Raw genomic sequence first — 14,745 nt, 5'->3', positions numbered from 1 at the left:
AGACCCTCCACCTGTTTCTCACCCCCTCCTTGAAATCCTGGATCCGCCACTGCCCCCCCCCCCGGCCCTGATAGTAGAGTTTGATCAAGGGAAGTGGTTACGTACATATACGCATATATATAAGCAGTTTACCCTATTACATCATATTGCCACTGTTCAATCTGTAAAACTAATATAAATAACTATTACCTGAGCGATATCGTATAGGGTTTCAATTACATTTGAAATGTCATCAGATTAGACAGGCAAGTTCAATTCTGCGAGCTAAATGTGTATGCTGTTAGAACTCTACAGTGCGTGCTGGTTAGATGACAACTCACCACACTTAGGGTACGTAATGACCCAGATGTCGTCTGAACGAATCTCGAAGTTGTTTGTTTCCTCCAATCTCAATATGTGATCTTCTGAGACGTAAATTGCTGTAACGTACAAACGACACCGATAGAAATTAGTCTAAATTTATTATGGGCTAATTATCAGGGATACATACGACCCTACTTGGGTATTTAATACAGTAATGTCAACTACGCATATATAACGAAGCAGCAGAGGATTAATGTTCAATTAAAATTCTTCATCCATTTTAATGACAGTAAAGTCTCTCGAAACTACACCTTTTAGTTTTACTGACTTTTCTCATAGTGCGTTACAGAATCCAAACGGTCTTGCTTCTACTGTGAAAACAGATTGGCAGCGTTACGTTCAGCTTACTTACTTGTGCCTGGAGCTTCATACCAATTTTGACCGCCAAAATCTATTGCCTTCAGGCCTGCCAACATCTTTTGCCTCTGTCTCCGTAAGTATAACGCGTACGTTGCTATGCCAACGGCAGCCGTTGCCGCTACTCCGACTACCACAAGCTTCGTGTCGATGGTAGACATGTTGGGAAGCGACGGCATCGTGGAGGTGCCTGTGAACAGCCTTCGTCTGAATAGTACTAGTAGAAACGTGGAGCGGTTCGGTGCAACACCTCACAAGCTGCGCTGTGCGGCAAATGGTGAAATATCGGTCATAGTCACACTGAACTTCACCTCATGATTCGCCTGCTAATCATGGGGCATGGGCAGATAACAGGATGCAGTGTAAATACAGTGAAATGACCTGTGGTGTAGTCTCCAAGGTTAAATAGCTCTACCCATGTAGTCTTTTGCTCCACCACATAGGCGAACCAGAGTGAAAAGCTGCGTGGGTAGAACTAAAGGTCAAGGTACAGTAACACGAAAAGAGCCACTGATCAACTGTAGGTAGGAATTATATGTGATTGCAATTGCAATCAATTATAATTGACCGGGGGCCATAACGAGGATAGTGGATGAGTCAAGGTGTAGCTTTGATAAACTGGCAGAAATTACTTCAGAGGCATTACTACACACTGACGACTAATTTGCTGGAATGTGCATGGATGTGCCAATTCATATTTGTATCAATATCAGTATCATCTCAATATCAGTACGTATAAGATGTTCAAAATCTTAGGGCCACGCTTAGTCATCGTTAGTCAGCAAACTATGCCTGCATACAAAACGATGGCAGGCTTCGGTGCACTGGTGAAACAGTTCTACCTGTCTACACAAACGTTACGAAAAGGATATTTGTAAATAAAATAAGTACCTAGGTAACTACCAAGCATAAGTAAATACACGTGAAGAATGACAGTCTTATTTACGTTGTGGTCTTTGGTCCCTAAGGGCGAGAGCACTACTGGACTGGTACGGTGGTTATGATAGGCATTGACTCCTATTCGTCGTGTAGATTGAAGGGTACACACACTGTATTAGTTATCTGGATCTTGCTAACAGGGGAGGGGGCGTGTGCTTTGCATGGGAGCGTTAACTTAATCCTACCATTGTTTCTCTTCACTTCATAATGATATTTTTACTCGTGTGTAAGCGAACATACACTTACGTAGTCGTATATGTAATCGTGTTTCTAGTACATGCTAATACCCTATGGCGAGGATGTTGGGCTCCATAGGATGATACCATGATGATACCAAGTGTTTGACGTGCGATGTCTTTATAACTTAGTGCTATACGGTCTTCTCTACAGATCAATCTTTTATACATGCGCTGAAATCTACAGTATAGTGCTAAGTAAAACTATGGGTTACTTGTATCCACACCTACCTTGTTGAGTCCCCCAACAGATTTCTGGCTGCTGCGTTTACGCGTTGCACAATGCAAGTGAAAATAGCCGACTTGCTATGTATGTGCAACAAAAGGCGCAGTCGACCCCGTTTTAGAAAATTTGGCTTCGTCCTCAGTTCAGATCAATGTTCCGTGACGGTAGAGAGTGCGTTTATAAGTATATATACTGTCCGTAACGGTGAGCCTTTGGCGATGCTAGAGTTTTTTCTGCGTATTTCGTTACAAGACGTGCATTGATAGCCGAGGGTCAGCTTTATGTTAGCCTGTATTTGTGTCCGCAGGCTTGGCGAAAGCAAATGGCAGGCTTCTATATCGACATGTCCCCTGTTCCCTCTGTCAGTCGTCCATGCACCACTCACTCTCGCTCATGCACCGCAGTAGGCCCTACATAGATGTAAATAGAGTTCTATTTATATTTATGACGTAGGATAGCAACTGCCAGTGCGCAAGCGCTGTTGTGTGCGGTCCGTGTGCGCACAAAGGTGTGCCATTCTTGCCTTCGCGGTGTTGTATAGGTACTATCACGCTTGTACGCGTTGTGAACAACCAAACCGGTATGTTGAGTGGGCAAATCGGTCATACATGCATTCGGCTACTTAGAATTAGGTCATTACCTTGGAAATTATGTCAGTAGCTGATATGATAAAATATCTTAAAATATTGCTGCCTGCTTGTAAGCGTCTGACCACCAGACGCTAATGAAGTTTGGAAGTTGACTTAATGCTTGCAATCAGGGGCCGAGATGGAAATCACATCAATACTTGTACGTTAGCTATTTTTTCTCAATGTATTTAAAGTTTTTCTGACGTTCATGCCTCAGACGTTTCAATATTGCATTAGCAGATAATAAGCCTTGCAGCATTGTGCAGAGGAGATGCGCTGTGATTTATCCTGTTTGTAGCCACACAAGCATGTTATTGCAAAATTCACATTATTTGCACAAATGCAAATTGCATATTCAAGGCATGCATATTCAAGCAGTTGCGGTTAGTTTCGAACGGATTGCGCTACGTTATCATGTGCTATTTGGATGACAAGAGCCTGTATCACAGTCGTGTCGAGTGAACGAACGTTGAGTAATTCATTTGAGTGCAGCTCTTTGTTTCCCCAGAGCTGACGTTCAGATACGATGGGCAAGTGGCTGTCAAACTCTTGCCGCATAATAGTCACAGTGGGGATTTAATCGAGACAAAACTGTAATGTACCACTTGCACGCCAGTAGCGAGCATTAGGGTGTAAAACGATGGCAGGCTTCTGTGCACTGGTGAAACAGTTCTACCTGTCTACACAAACGTTACGAAAAGGATATTTACCTCCGCGCAACGGAGTTTGGCAGGGGAGGTAATGTAATCGTCGTGTGTGTGGTCGTGTTGTGTTGTGTCCAGCCCGCGCGGCCGCGATCATACCAGCTTCGAGTCAGCGAAGCGGCGAGTCAGCAAGCAGGCAGAGTGAGTTCAGCAGCAACACCAGCAGCGAGCGCGAGTCAGCAGGCAGGCAAGTCAGTCAGCGGACAGCCAGCAGCGACCGCCGCGAGCCAGCTCGTTACATCCCATATCCCCTATTGTTACATGCCTCGCCGGAGGTAATGCACTCTCCCGTGAGTGGCCCTCTGCAGTTGTAAAAATAAAAACTAGAGACTCGGAGAGCCAGACCCTCCGCCAAGGCAGCTCAATTCTCTCACTGGAAAAATTTTTAATTAATTAATAATAGGATCTGGATCATCACCAAAATGTCATCAATTCTAAGTTACCCCATTTCTGACCTTCCTGAAATTTCATTAATTAATTAATTAATTAATTAATTAATTGAATCCGATCACACCAAAATGTAATCAATTCTAAGTTACCCCATTTCTACACTATCCTGAAAATTTTATTTATTAATTAATTGGATCCGATCACCACAAAAATCTAATCAATTTCTAAGTTAGCCCATTTCTGACCTATCCTGAAAATTTTATGACAATCTCCATAAACTTTTTCAGTTAGGCTGTACACGCAAAACCCACCAAGCCAACAAAAACACACACGCCGTGAAACATAACCTCCTGCCAACCCCTTGGCGGAGGTAATAAGTACCTAGGCAACTACCAAGCATAAGTAAATACACGTGAAGAATGACAGTCTTATTTACGTTGTGGTCTTTGGTCTCCTAAGGGCGAGAGAGGCAACTACTGGACTGGTACGGTGGTTATGATAGGCATTGACTCCTATTCGTTGCTGTAGATTGAAGGGTCACACACTGTATTAGTTATCTGGATCTTGCTACTGTTTCTAGTACATGCTAATACCCTATGGCGAGGATGTTGGCTCCATAGGATGATACCAAGTGTTTGACGTGCGATGTCTTTACAACTTAGTGCTATACGGTCTTCTCTACAGATCAATCTTTTATAACTTGATTTGATTACTTCCAGGATGGTGTCTGAAGTGTGCGAATCACACCAGAGGCAGCAGCTGCGAAGTGTGTGACGTCGGATATGCGGGAAATCCGGCTGCAGGCATCCCCTGCGTTCTTGGTTAGTACCTATTGATTTCTATCCCTGTGAAGTAAGTAATATAAACGTGAGCTTGTTGCATTGCTGCTCTACGTATTGTATACTGTACTGTAGAGACTTACTGTATGTCTAAAACGGAGAGCAAAGTTAGTTGATATGATAATAATTATTTGTAAGTTTGTTATTATTATATAATATATTTATGATATACAAAATACATGTGTATGTATTCATGGAGACTATATAGATCCATAATTAATATCCGGAAAGAAATCCGATGATATCATTTCCTGGTTGTGCCAGTAAAACCACGTCACGCATCTTTCTTATGAACGATAATTCATACATTCAATATAAATTTACGTAATAATTTGATTTAAATAATTACCACAATAATTAATATCGAAAAAGATAATATGATTAATTATAATTAATAATATATATTATAATATATATATACATAAATATATTATAATATATATATACATAAATATATTATAATATATATTATATATTATAATTAATTACAATTGATGATTTCGATGGCTTCTCGCAGCGGAGGCGATGTCGGTGGACGGCTCGACGCCGGGCATTCTCGCCGGCATCGTCGTCATGTGCTCGATCTTCGTCGTGCTTGTCGGCGGCTTCGTCTACTACAAGCGCCGCGACGGCATGCAGCGGCAGAACCCCTACTACACGATCGAGCTGAAGGACGACTATGTGTGGTGCGACGAGATGGAGGTGGACTACCGACGCGGCATCGCCTCCGTGCACGGCTCCTACCAGCGCTGCTAAGCCCCGCGCGCGCGCGAGCGCGACGTACGCGTCGACCAATCGCTACGAATGCATCCCCACCGATCGCTACCAAGGCAGGGCGTGGTCGAGCGCGTTTTGCCGCTCGCGCTCGTGTCGAGACGCAGGAGCGCTGCCGTTTTGCGTCAGCGGAGGCATCGCTCTGTCGTTATCCCTCGGGCGAAGGTGTTTCTGTTGGGTCGCACGAGCCTGATTGGTCGCCGTGCGGAACGCTGCAAGGGGGCGCCACATCTGTAGCGGTCGTCCCCTGGGGGAGCCGGGCAGGCGCTGGTGTTGTCGTTGCGACGCCAGAAATACCGGCGTTGTGAGTGCGTCTCCAAACTCTCGTTTCGAGTCTGGTCCCCGAAGGCGAAGACAGGTGGTGGGGATGTGCCTGTTCCGCACCGCCATGCGCCCGGTGGCTGTAGTGCTGCGAAGCAGGTCGAGCCGGAAGCCGACTTGTTCTGACGTCTGGTGTCCGCGCAGGAGCATCCGAGGATCCGGCTCAGGGGAAAACTGGCGAGATACGTTACGTGGAATCTCGCAGGGTGTTTTTCCGACTGTAGCACAGCACTGAAAATCCAGCAGACACAATGTGGGATAGACAAGCAAAAGGCGGTCGTCGACAGCTCACTTTCGGCCGATTCTTGGCACGTTTCATCGAGGTTGAGCTCTCGGTCTCGTGCCACGCTGTGGGCCGTCTCTTGCTGTCAGAACGCATGCTAGCCTCAGCTGGCAGGAACCCGTAGCTAAGTTGGCTGCTTTTTGCGCGATTTTTTAATAGGTTTACACTATTCTTTGTTCTCAGATCTCAGTAGAAACATGAGGTATTTTTATGTATTATCAAGTGTCCGTTTGGCAACGTGATGACAATCCAGCATAAACCTTGCTGATACGATTCTTATAGTGCTTGGGCTTTAAGAAAATCCTACCACTGCATTATGAAAATATTAGCAGCATTGTTGTACTAATATTCGATGTGCATGCCATGGTGGCATTACTGGAATTTAATTTCAGCCCTTCAATTCGTTTCATTAAAGTATACAGCACAGAATCCTTTGCTGGTTGGATGCTTGTTATACATTAGTATCAGAATGGTCTTGCAGCTATATTTTATTATTACAATAGGACCTAGAAATTGAGTTGTGAACATTCCAGCCATACTATACAGTGACACTGTGTACAGTGAAACATTAATTATACTAGTTTCTGAAGGACACCGATAGATGGATGGATCTTCTGATGTGATCGATTTGTTTGGAAGTTTTTGATGTATTATATCGTTGCTTACTTATCGCTTGAATCACACGAGTTATACTATCTTTGTATTTTATTGTTTCGAGTGTTCGTGGCGCTGTAGTAAGAGAAGAACTCCTCGATGCTGGGTTTTCGGCCATATTGCCGGTTTCCAGCAAGAGGTTAATATGCCGGATGGCTAATTGTCACTAGAATCGATTGGCGAGTCTAGATTCACTCCCCTCGCTTTTGCTGGCAGAGACACTAGTCTGGAATTACAAATGGAATGTGTGGACTAAAACTAACGTGAGTGGTGACTGTCAGTTTGTGACTGGCAGGTAATTTCCGTGTCCATTTTGGCTGCCATCTATATCATAATGCTATATACATTGGTTATAGTATCATGCTTGGAGTGCGGGTTTGCTTGCACACTAGGATAGCAACGTGGTTGCGTTTCATCCCGTGCTTCGTATATTGTTACCCAAAAGTATTTATGAGCCAATTTGTGAAATCTACGCATTTTATTTTATTATAAGTTTTAATATGCCTAGGTTGTGCTCACTTTTAGTTGGTTTGATCATGTATGCATATATATTACCTTGACTGTGTATTTACCAACATATAAGCGCTTGCGTTTCGATGTAATGTAAAAAAACAACTCATAATGTTGTTGCTTCGTTTATTATTGTCATTATGTATATTTGCGTGTGTACGTTTTAAAATCTCTTACTGGTTACGTTTTTGATGGATCAAGTTTTAGGCAACCTTTTAAGGGATCAGGTTTGAATGATTGATTAATTTTATTTGAATTGGTCAGGATGGCACCATTAACTTACTTTTTGTGAGAGATACAAATAGTGTGAGTGTGAGTTTCTAAGAATATGCTTTCAGTGAATCCAAGATCATCTGCAGACGAATATGCATATCCTCCAGCTTACTCCATTACTTGTCTATTCTAGATATGCGCGAAAACCCAGTGAGTAGGTCAGATATCAATATAAAGTCTAGACATTGCTGATTTTCTTGGGGTCTGTAAACAAATTCGTCTGCTACGATGCCTTTCCAATTCTTTCCAATCCTTTCCAATCTTATCTCGAATTTATCTTGCAAACTCGCGCCTTTGGTCCGGTCTTAGTAAAAACGACGTTTAATAGTGTATGTGCAAGAATCAAAATGTACTCGCTATTTTGATATGCAGCTTCACTGAGTATGTATATAGCCGATTCGTGTAAGAGCGTGTATGTAATTCTGTAGTTCTCACATAGCTGACACGATGACATTATGTCGATAGGATCAGATGGGACGACGTCTATGCGTTTAAGACCTTATATTTAGCTTCGGCTGAAACCAGTGTAGACGACACTTGGGTAATTTAAATCTCTGATCTGTGCCGTTAGTTTTATCTGAACGTAGTTCGGTCTAGCTACCGAATTATAATAAAATTGTGACGTTTTTACTTTGAATTGTTTAGAAAAGTCGCATAAAGAAGGCATCTGCTGGTTAGGTGCTTCTAGTGTGAGCATTCAACGTTAATGAAGAAATCATTCTCTTAATTTTAGATGTTCATGTATTGGTACTAATGCGCTGGATTTACGATAGGGAAACAATTGCGTTCACTAGTGTTGTGAACGATATATGAATGTAACTAGACGATGACAAATATGTTTGCACCAACTGACACGCTGCATGCTATATTTGCTTTGGATATTCCATGGTCGGCATCGCTTTGTACGTATTGATACATTTCCTTGAAGGTGTTAGCTGAGGCTCGCGACTTTATAGGAACTATGCTGGCATGACTCAAAATTGACTATTACCACCTGTGCCTTCTAGAAAAAAGCAGACAGTAAACGAAATAATGAATAAATGAACGTACGTCCTCTCTGCTTTTGCGAACGATACTGCGAACGATATAACAGACCTAATACCACTCGCTTAATATAATCATGTTCGTGTTAAACTCTAATAGTCTTTTTAAATGGTGAACAAAATATATACTACGTAGACAATACATCTGATCTGGATAGAATATTTGTTTTTGTTGATTGTTAGTAGGCTTGCGAGAGAAATTTGGAAAACAGTCACAATATTTGAATAAAATTTAAAAAAAAACAACGTTTGTTCGGATTATACAGTTGTAAGAATTGTAATGAATTGATGCAATGTAATTGTATATTCAAATTGTAAAGACTGTCTACGTGTGTGCGTGCGTGTGCGTGCGTGCGTGCGTGCGTGCGTGCGTGCGTACGTCTGTATATATTCGCCGAAAACATACATCTAAGCCTATACTCTGGTATGAGAAAGTTCGAAGACCTTCCTGGTTAGGATAGACATTTTCCAATTCAACCTACTGCGGAGTATATCCGCTGCCATTGAATGTAAAATATCAGAATAGCATTTCTGGATGGCAGATACCAATCGGGCAATGATAAACGCACATCCGAACTAGAGTCCCTTTATTAGCTCATCTGACATAGTCAGATGCAGCTTGTAGAATCGCATGATTGTCCGTGCGTCCGTCCGTGCGTCCGTCCGTCCGAGCTCCGTGCGTCCGTCAACAGTTGGGCACAAATCTTAACCGCTCGACGTACGGTCACGATATTGGGGGCGTGGGGGGTAATTTGAAAACGAGTTGGGATGTCGAAGCTGGGGGTCAAAGGTCAAATGTCAAGAGGTGTAAAAGAAGGGGAAACATTCCCTCCTTAACTTAAGGTATAGGGAGAAAATGCAGAATTGCGGCACAAATCTAAACGGCTCGACCTAGGCTCGTGATAGTCGGTGTATAGCATCATGGTAGGAAAAGCCATCACTGTGCCGGAATTGGAGGTCACAGGTCAAAGGTCAATGGGGCACAGGGCAGATTTTTAGACATTTCTGAGGACATGGTCTGACGGAGCGATCGAAAAACTTTTTGTTTCAGCGGTGACTACCATTTTTATGGCTTTATTGAAAGGACCATGAAATGTACTTTCCGCTGACATCGAAGATTTAGTGTCGGATAACCTTTTGACCCTCAAGAGGAGGGTTAAACATGGATTTGTTGACTGTTAACAAAGGACTGAACTGCTTTTGCTATTAGAGCCCTTTCCCCCTACCCTCCCTCTCCCCCCTCCCCGCCCCTTCCCCTACCCTCCCCCACCACCACCACTACGCTCGCGCTCGACGCATATCCTTGATACATGGGCGAACATATCCTTGATAACATAGCGAAGTCATTAGAGTTACACAGCTGTATCTTTACTACTGTATTACCAGTAGGTATAGCCTATCATAGATTTTAGATCTGTATTAGTAGTATCCTAGATATATGCTCTGAGCGCGAACGCGGTGGCAGGAGGGCGCACTTAATTCGGTTGCCAGTGAGTTTATCAGAAGAATACCTGGCTACAGTACACATCAGTTGAGCGCTGTCGCTCTGCGGCACTTGTTGAGAAAAGTCTATAAAGGGACTCTAATCCGAACCTACCAATACTATAGTGTAGAGAAAATTCTGGTCGTTGGGTGCCTTATCAGTGAGATATTGAAAGAGACAAGTATGTCTGCGGAGTGCATGTGACCTCTCAATTTTTAAGTGCATGATATCAACGGAATTTGATTCCTTTTTATAGTCCAGCAAATAAGCACATGGATTGTGGTGCACTTTTGGTTATAATTGTGAAACTTTGCACTCGCGTGCTTCATGAGGTCCTGAAGCGTACAGCGCCCCTGGCGTGTTAACGGTTATTGCATTATGGCTACAATCTTAGGGTTTTGGCTATAATTTCAATAATATTCATCCAATTTATTCAAGAAATAGCTCAAACGATTCGTAGACATCTATACTAATATTCTAGAAGCAATTTATTGAGTGTAGCTATCGTTAAGTTGTAATAAAATAAGGTTGAAACAATGAATAATTATATACGGCTTTGTATCGGCACTCGATATACAGCCACTGTATCGCAGGTATGCACGAACATACATCTGATAATATATGCTATAGGTAAACTCTGGAAGACATGGCACCTTATCATGGGCTAGCCTTCTGTAAGCTTAACATTACGCTATTAATTTCCATATTATTGCTAAATTAATATGTTATTTCTATTCTATTTCATATGATAATACAGTGTTATATATTGATAGTTATTATAATGATTTCATCACGATGCAGCGTCAGGCATTTTAATGCGATTAAATGTGTTTTGTTCGCGATCACTATAGCACAATTACCACTGCCGATATTCCAAAGCCCGCAAAACGACGTCTTTACTACATCACACTAACAAGCCAACACTAATAAATTTATATATAATTGCTAATTGTATTATATATATATATATATTATATATATATATATTATATATAATATATATAATTGCTAATTAATCATCTTGTGTTCGTTGTCTTCTAACTTGGCCATATTTACCTTCCCGCTATTTGTGGACGATACTATTGCTTGCGTTACATGTTTTTAACGTGGCAATCAGGCAATGTGTGTCAGTTTTGGCGTGACTACTTGTGCCTTGTCCCTATCAAATACAACCCTTGTTCAGGGACTAAATTGTCTAGCCCATGATTCTTCTTTTGTACCTTCGCCTCGCTCCATGGACGAAGGCCAAGACTACGTAAGCAGAGCTAACCCAGCAAGAGCATAGGTATCACTTGCCTCGTTAGAGAACATCATCTAATTGGCGATTCACTGGCTTCTGCGTTGTAGTGACGTCACATTAAATTGGCGTATCTACGTGGTTCCTGTCAGTTTATATGTCTAATTAAATATGGATGAATATAGGCCGATTTACTTGCTTGACCATGGTAGGATCACTGTCTAATTATTATCATTATATATTACTGTGAGTGCATTCAATGTAGTGTTTATTCGTAGTCGAACGTTAGTCCATCAGGCTCCAGCCACTTCTTGTTCAGTTGGTCCACCATTTCGTTCAGCTCGGGAGTAAAGTGATTCTTCCAGTCTCCAACTTTCCCTTTGGAAATTGAGAAGAATTTAAGATTGTAGAAGTATTGTCTCAACAAACTAGTAAACTAGCGGCGCATAGCGTCTATGCTCATCTGAATACGCCCGGCGTGTATCGTTATTGCTGCTGCTGATATCTTGCCTTGCTATGAAATGAACACGGTTACACACAACCAATGACTGCGCGTTTGCTCACCTTTGCGCATGAAATTGCCCATCCCAGCTCTCATGAGTCCCATGTTCTGCATATGAGATTGGTTGCTTGAAGAATTGTTCTTCATCGTCTTGAACGTGCAGTGTTCGACGATGGTTTGCACCTGCTCCTCAGTTAGCTCCTTGTCCAGGAATGCCGCTATCTTCTTCACCTCCTTGTTCAAATCCTAGGTTCATAATATCGCCAAGTAACAGAATTTGTGTGAATTTGTTCATAAGGGTTTGATGTTGCATGGAATATGGTAACTCTTAGCATATAAACCAAATGAAGTATTGCATAGTGTAAACATTGTAATCAGTTTTATAATTTTGCATTTTTGACTGTACTCTTGACTGATCTTAGGGGAGGATATCATCATCCCGCCGTGTATTAGTTTGTAGGAACCTAAATACTGAAGTGAGATTTACCGTAATCATGTCTTCATACTTTAGCAGAAGCATATTCGGTTCGTCTCTTAGCCTCCAGTAGTCAAGATGATGGTCCCAAAAAGATCCGTGACCAACTGCAAATGATGTCGAGGGTTACATATGTTAACCGGCGTGGGCAATAAAACGACAATATGCATGACTATGTCGATGAAGTGTATGTAACTGCTTCAATTAGAGCTTTGAGTGTGATTACTGAAGACGAGATACCCTTACCAGTGACACCCATGAAGAACTCCTTTGTAAACTCCTCGAAATTGCCTTTGTAGTTGATGGGCGACAGCATCTTTATGAAGTGGTACATTGAAACGCATGTGTCCTTCGGATTTCTCATCGTGTAAACGATCTGCAGGGAGGCACACGTGATTAACGCGGTGATTAAAATTCGGAGCTGATCTAAGAATTCGGATGGTCACAGACTAAATATTTCTCCCCTATAGAGGCTATCATTCAGTAATAGACGCAATGTTGCTGGCTGCTAAGTGAGGAACATCATAGCGAGTACACGGGAGTACTACTCTAGAAGAACGTAGTACAGTGACTCTTGGCTTACCTTTGGCTTCTTTTCCCTTATCTGGTGAGGCAGTACAGGTATTGCGAGGTGGCTCTTAATTAGACGTGGCGAAGGCATCTTTCTGATCGCAGGCCTCCGATTAGTGAACGGATACTCAAAGAACGGAAAGCGTGTATCCAGTTCTACGTCGTTGGCCGTTTCCGTGTCGGCGTTGTTGCATACGAGCCAGACGATTTCCTGCGTCCACGTGGTACCTGGACATAGTGACGTATTTGACAACGTCAGCATAGGGATTTATGACGGGGAACAGAGAGGCCACGACCACAATTAGATGTGCGGTGCAAATTCCAATCTCAATATTTCACATGGGGCAGCGCTTCGCCACTCACTTCGCCCCATACTTATGTAGGCCTATAATAGGGAAATGATGTGCGGGTCGTTCGGCGTGTTTTCGCTTCAAGGCAATGCTACTCGGTCGACCTTACGTGCTTAAATAGAAGTGGCCCGACCAGAAGTAGGTGTACTCTATAGTGTATCTCAATATTTCACTTGGGTGACAGCGTCCTGCCATTCATCTTGTTCTGTACTAATCTTGTGAACACATGACAGTGAGTCCTGGTCAACAAAACCTACCACACTTAGGGTACGTAATGACCCAGATGTCGTCTGAACGAATCTCGAAGTTGTTATTTTCCTCCAATCTGAGTATGTGATCTTCCGGGACATAAATTGCTGTAACACACAAACCACAGCAATGACATTATCGGTACGATGCAATGCTGCACAATATCTCGGACCAGGAGTACATAAATGAGCGATATTTTATTCATGTATTCCTGGTAATATCCGATTTTTATAGACTCCTGGTAATATTACCCACGCACATATAGATAGCGAAGAAGCAATTAAGCGATTGCGAAAGCTATTCCCCCTTACAGTGTGCCGTAATATTCCCTCTATTCTGTCACAAAATCCACGCTGCATAACCGGTCTTATTCTTGTAAAAAGTTACTGCAGCATTGCGCGATCCTATACTTACATGTGCCAGGAGCTTCGTACATGTTAAACCCTCCAAATTTCACTGTCTTGAGGCCTGCCAGTTTCTTTTTCCTCCATCTCCATAAGTATAACGCGTACGTTGTTATGCCAACGGCAGCCGTTGCCGCTACTCCGACTACAACAAGCTTCGTGTCGACGGTAGACATGTTGGGAAACGACGGCATGATGGAGGTATACCTGAATAGCACAAACGGGGAGCGGTTCGGTGCAACACTTCACAAGCAGTGCTGTCCGGCAAATGACGAAACTCGGTCATGGTCCACACTTCGTACTAGCATGGCCACCGGATAAAAACGTTGCCATGTGAATACGTGAGTCACTGTGTACTTACCGAACCGAATCGAAATTGCTACGAAGCTAAGAGACATTGCCAAAGTGCATGACGTTTGATGTGCGGTGTTGTACGGTGATCTACGGTGATCTACTGCTCGCTACTCGATACGGTACTACTCACTACGTTAGTAACACATGCTGCTACTCAATACGGTAATCTGATGATCTATTGCTGACAATGATAGCGAAGGAATTGAGGCTTAGGTCACGTCTTTGAGTAATAATTTTCGACATTATTTTACACTGATGGCGTAGGCCCAAGGCCCCGGCGACGGGACAACCACCAGCGAGATCGTCATGAGTAGAATGTCGGCACGCACGTAGATTACACGCGTCATCGGCGCGGTACTGGTCGGCAGCCGACGTGCGCCGACGGCCGAGACACGAAACACAGGCCGTCCTACATGTCTCGAATCTTTCATCTTTCTAACTTGTATACGCACGCACACACACACACACACACACACACACACACGTGCGCACGCGCGCATGCACGCACGCACGCACACGCGTACGCACGCACACACACACGCACGCACACATATTAATGGATTTGACAAATGAACTGTTA

At 43.0% G+C, this 14,745-nt stretch overlaps 3 protein-coding genes across 5 annotated transcripts in view; 1 reads left to right on the top strand and 2 right to left on the bottom strand.

Moving 5' to 3' along the window:
• Nucleotides 1-2,669, bottom strand: part of LOC106821085 (amine sulfotransferase-like) — a 6,187-nt gene extending 3,518 nt beyond the window's left edge. For 2 of the 3 annotated variants that reach the window (XM_014825737.1, XM_014825738.1), the window contains exons 1-3: nt 2,127-2,669; nt 716-927; nt 321-419 (exon numbers count right to left, since the gene is read on the bottom strand). In XM_014825737.1, the coding sequence (XP_014681223.1) occupies nt 321-419; nt 716-899 (283 nt within the window). In that variant the 5' untranslated portion in view covers nt 900-927; nt 2,127-2,669. The remainder of the gene's footprint in view (nt 1-320; nt 420-715; nt 928-2,126) is intronic. The other variant, XM_014825736.1, reaches the window with a different exon arrangement.
• The window catches only part of LOC106821088, a 10,043-nt gene extending 1,259 nt beyond the window's left edge, over nt 1-8,784 (top strand). The window contains exons 2-3 of the mRNA XM_014825740.1: nt 4,564-4,665; nt 5,201-8,784. Coding sequence (XP_014681226.1) covers nt 4,564-4,665; nt 5,201-5,439 — 341 coding nt within the window. The 3' untranslated portion in view covers nt 5,440-8,784. The remainder of the gene's footprint in view (nt 1-4,563; nt 4,666-5,200) is intronic.
• Nucleotides 8,785-10,491: 1,707 nt separating this feature from the next.
• The window catches only part of LOC106821087 (estrogen sulfotransferase-like), a 23,548-nt gene continuing 19,294 nt past the window's right edge, over nt 10,492-14,745 (bottom strand). The window contains exons 3-8 of the mRNA XM_014825739.1: nt 13,416-13,514; nt 12,822-13,036; nt 12,485-12,614; nt 12,251-12,345; nt 11,826-12,009; nt 10,492-11,639 (exon numbers count right to left, since the gene is read on the bottom strand). Coding sequence (XP_014681225.1) covers nt 11,530-11,639; nt 11,826-12,009; nt 12,251-12,345; nt 12,485-12,614; nt 12,822-13,036; nt 13,416-13,514 — 833 coding nt within the window. The 3' untranslated portion in view covers nt 10,492-11,529. The remainder of the gene's footprint in view (nt 11,640-11,825; nt 12,010-12,250; nt 12,346-12,484; nt 12,615-12,821; nt 13,037-13,415; nt 13,515-14,745) is intronic.

This window comes from Priapulus caudatus, unplaced genomic scaffold (genome assembly GCF_000485595.1).
Source record: "Priapulus caudatus unplaced genomic scaffold, Priapulus_caudatus-5.0.1 Scaffold58, whole genome shotgun sequence".
NCBI lineage: Eukaryota > Metazoa > Priapulida > Priapulimorpha > Priapulimorphida > Priapulidae > Priapulus > Priapulus caudatus.
The sequence above is the reverse complement of the archived record's forward strand: the minus strand, read 5'-3'. Positions and strand labels throughout refer to the sequence as shown.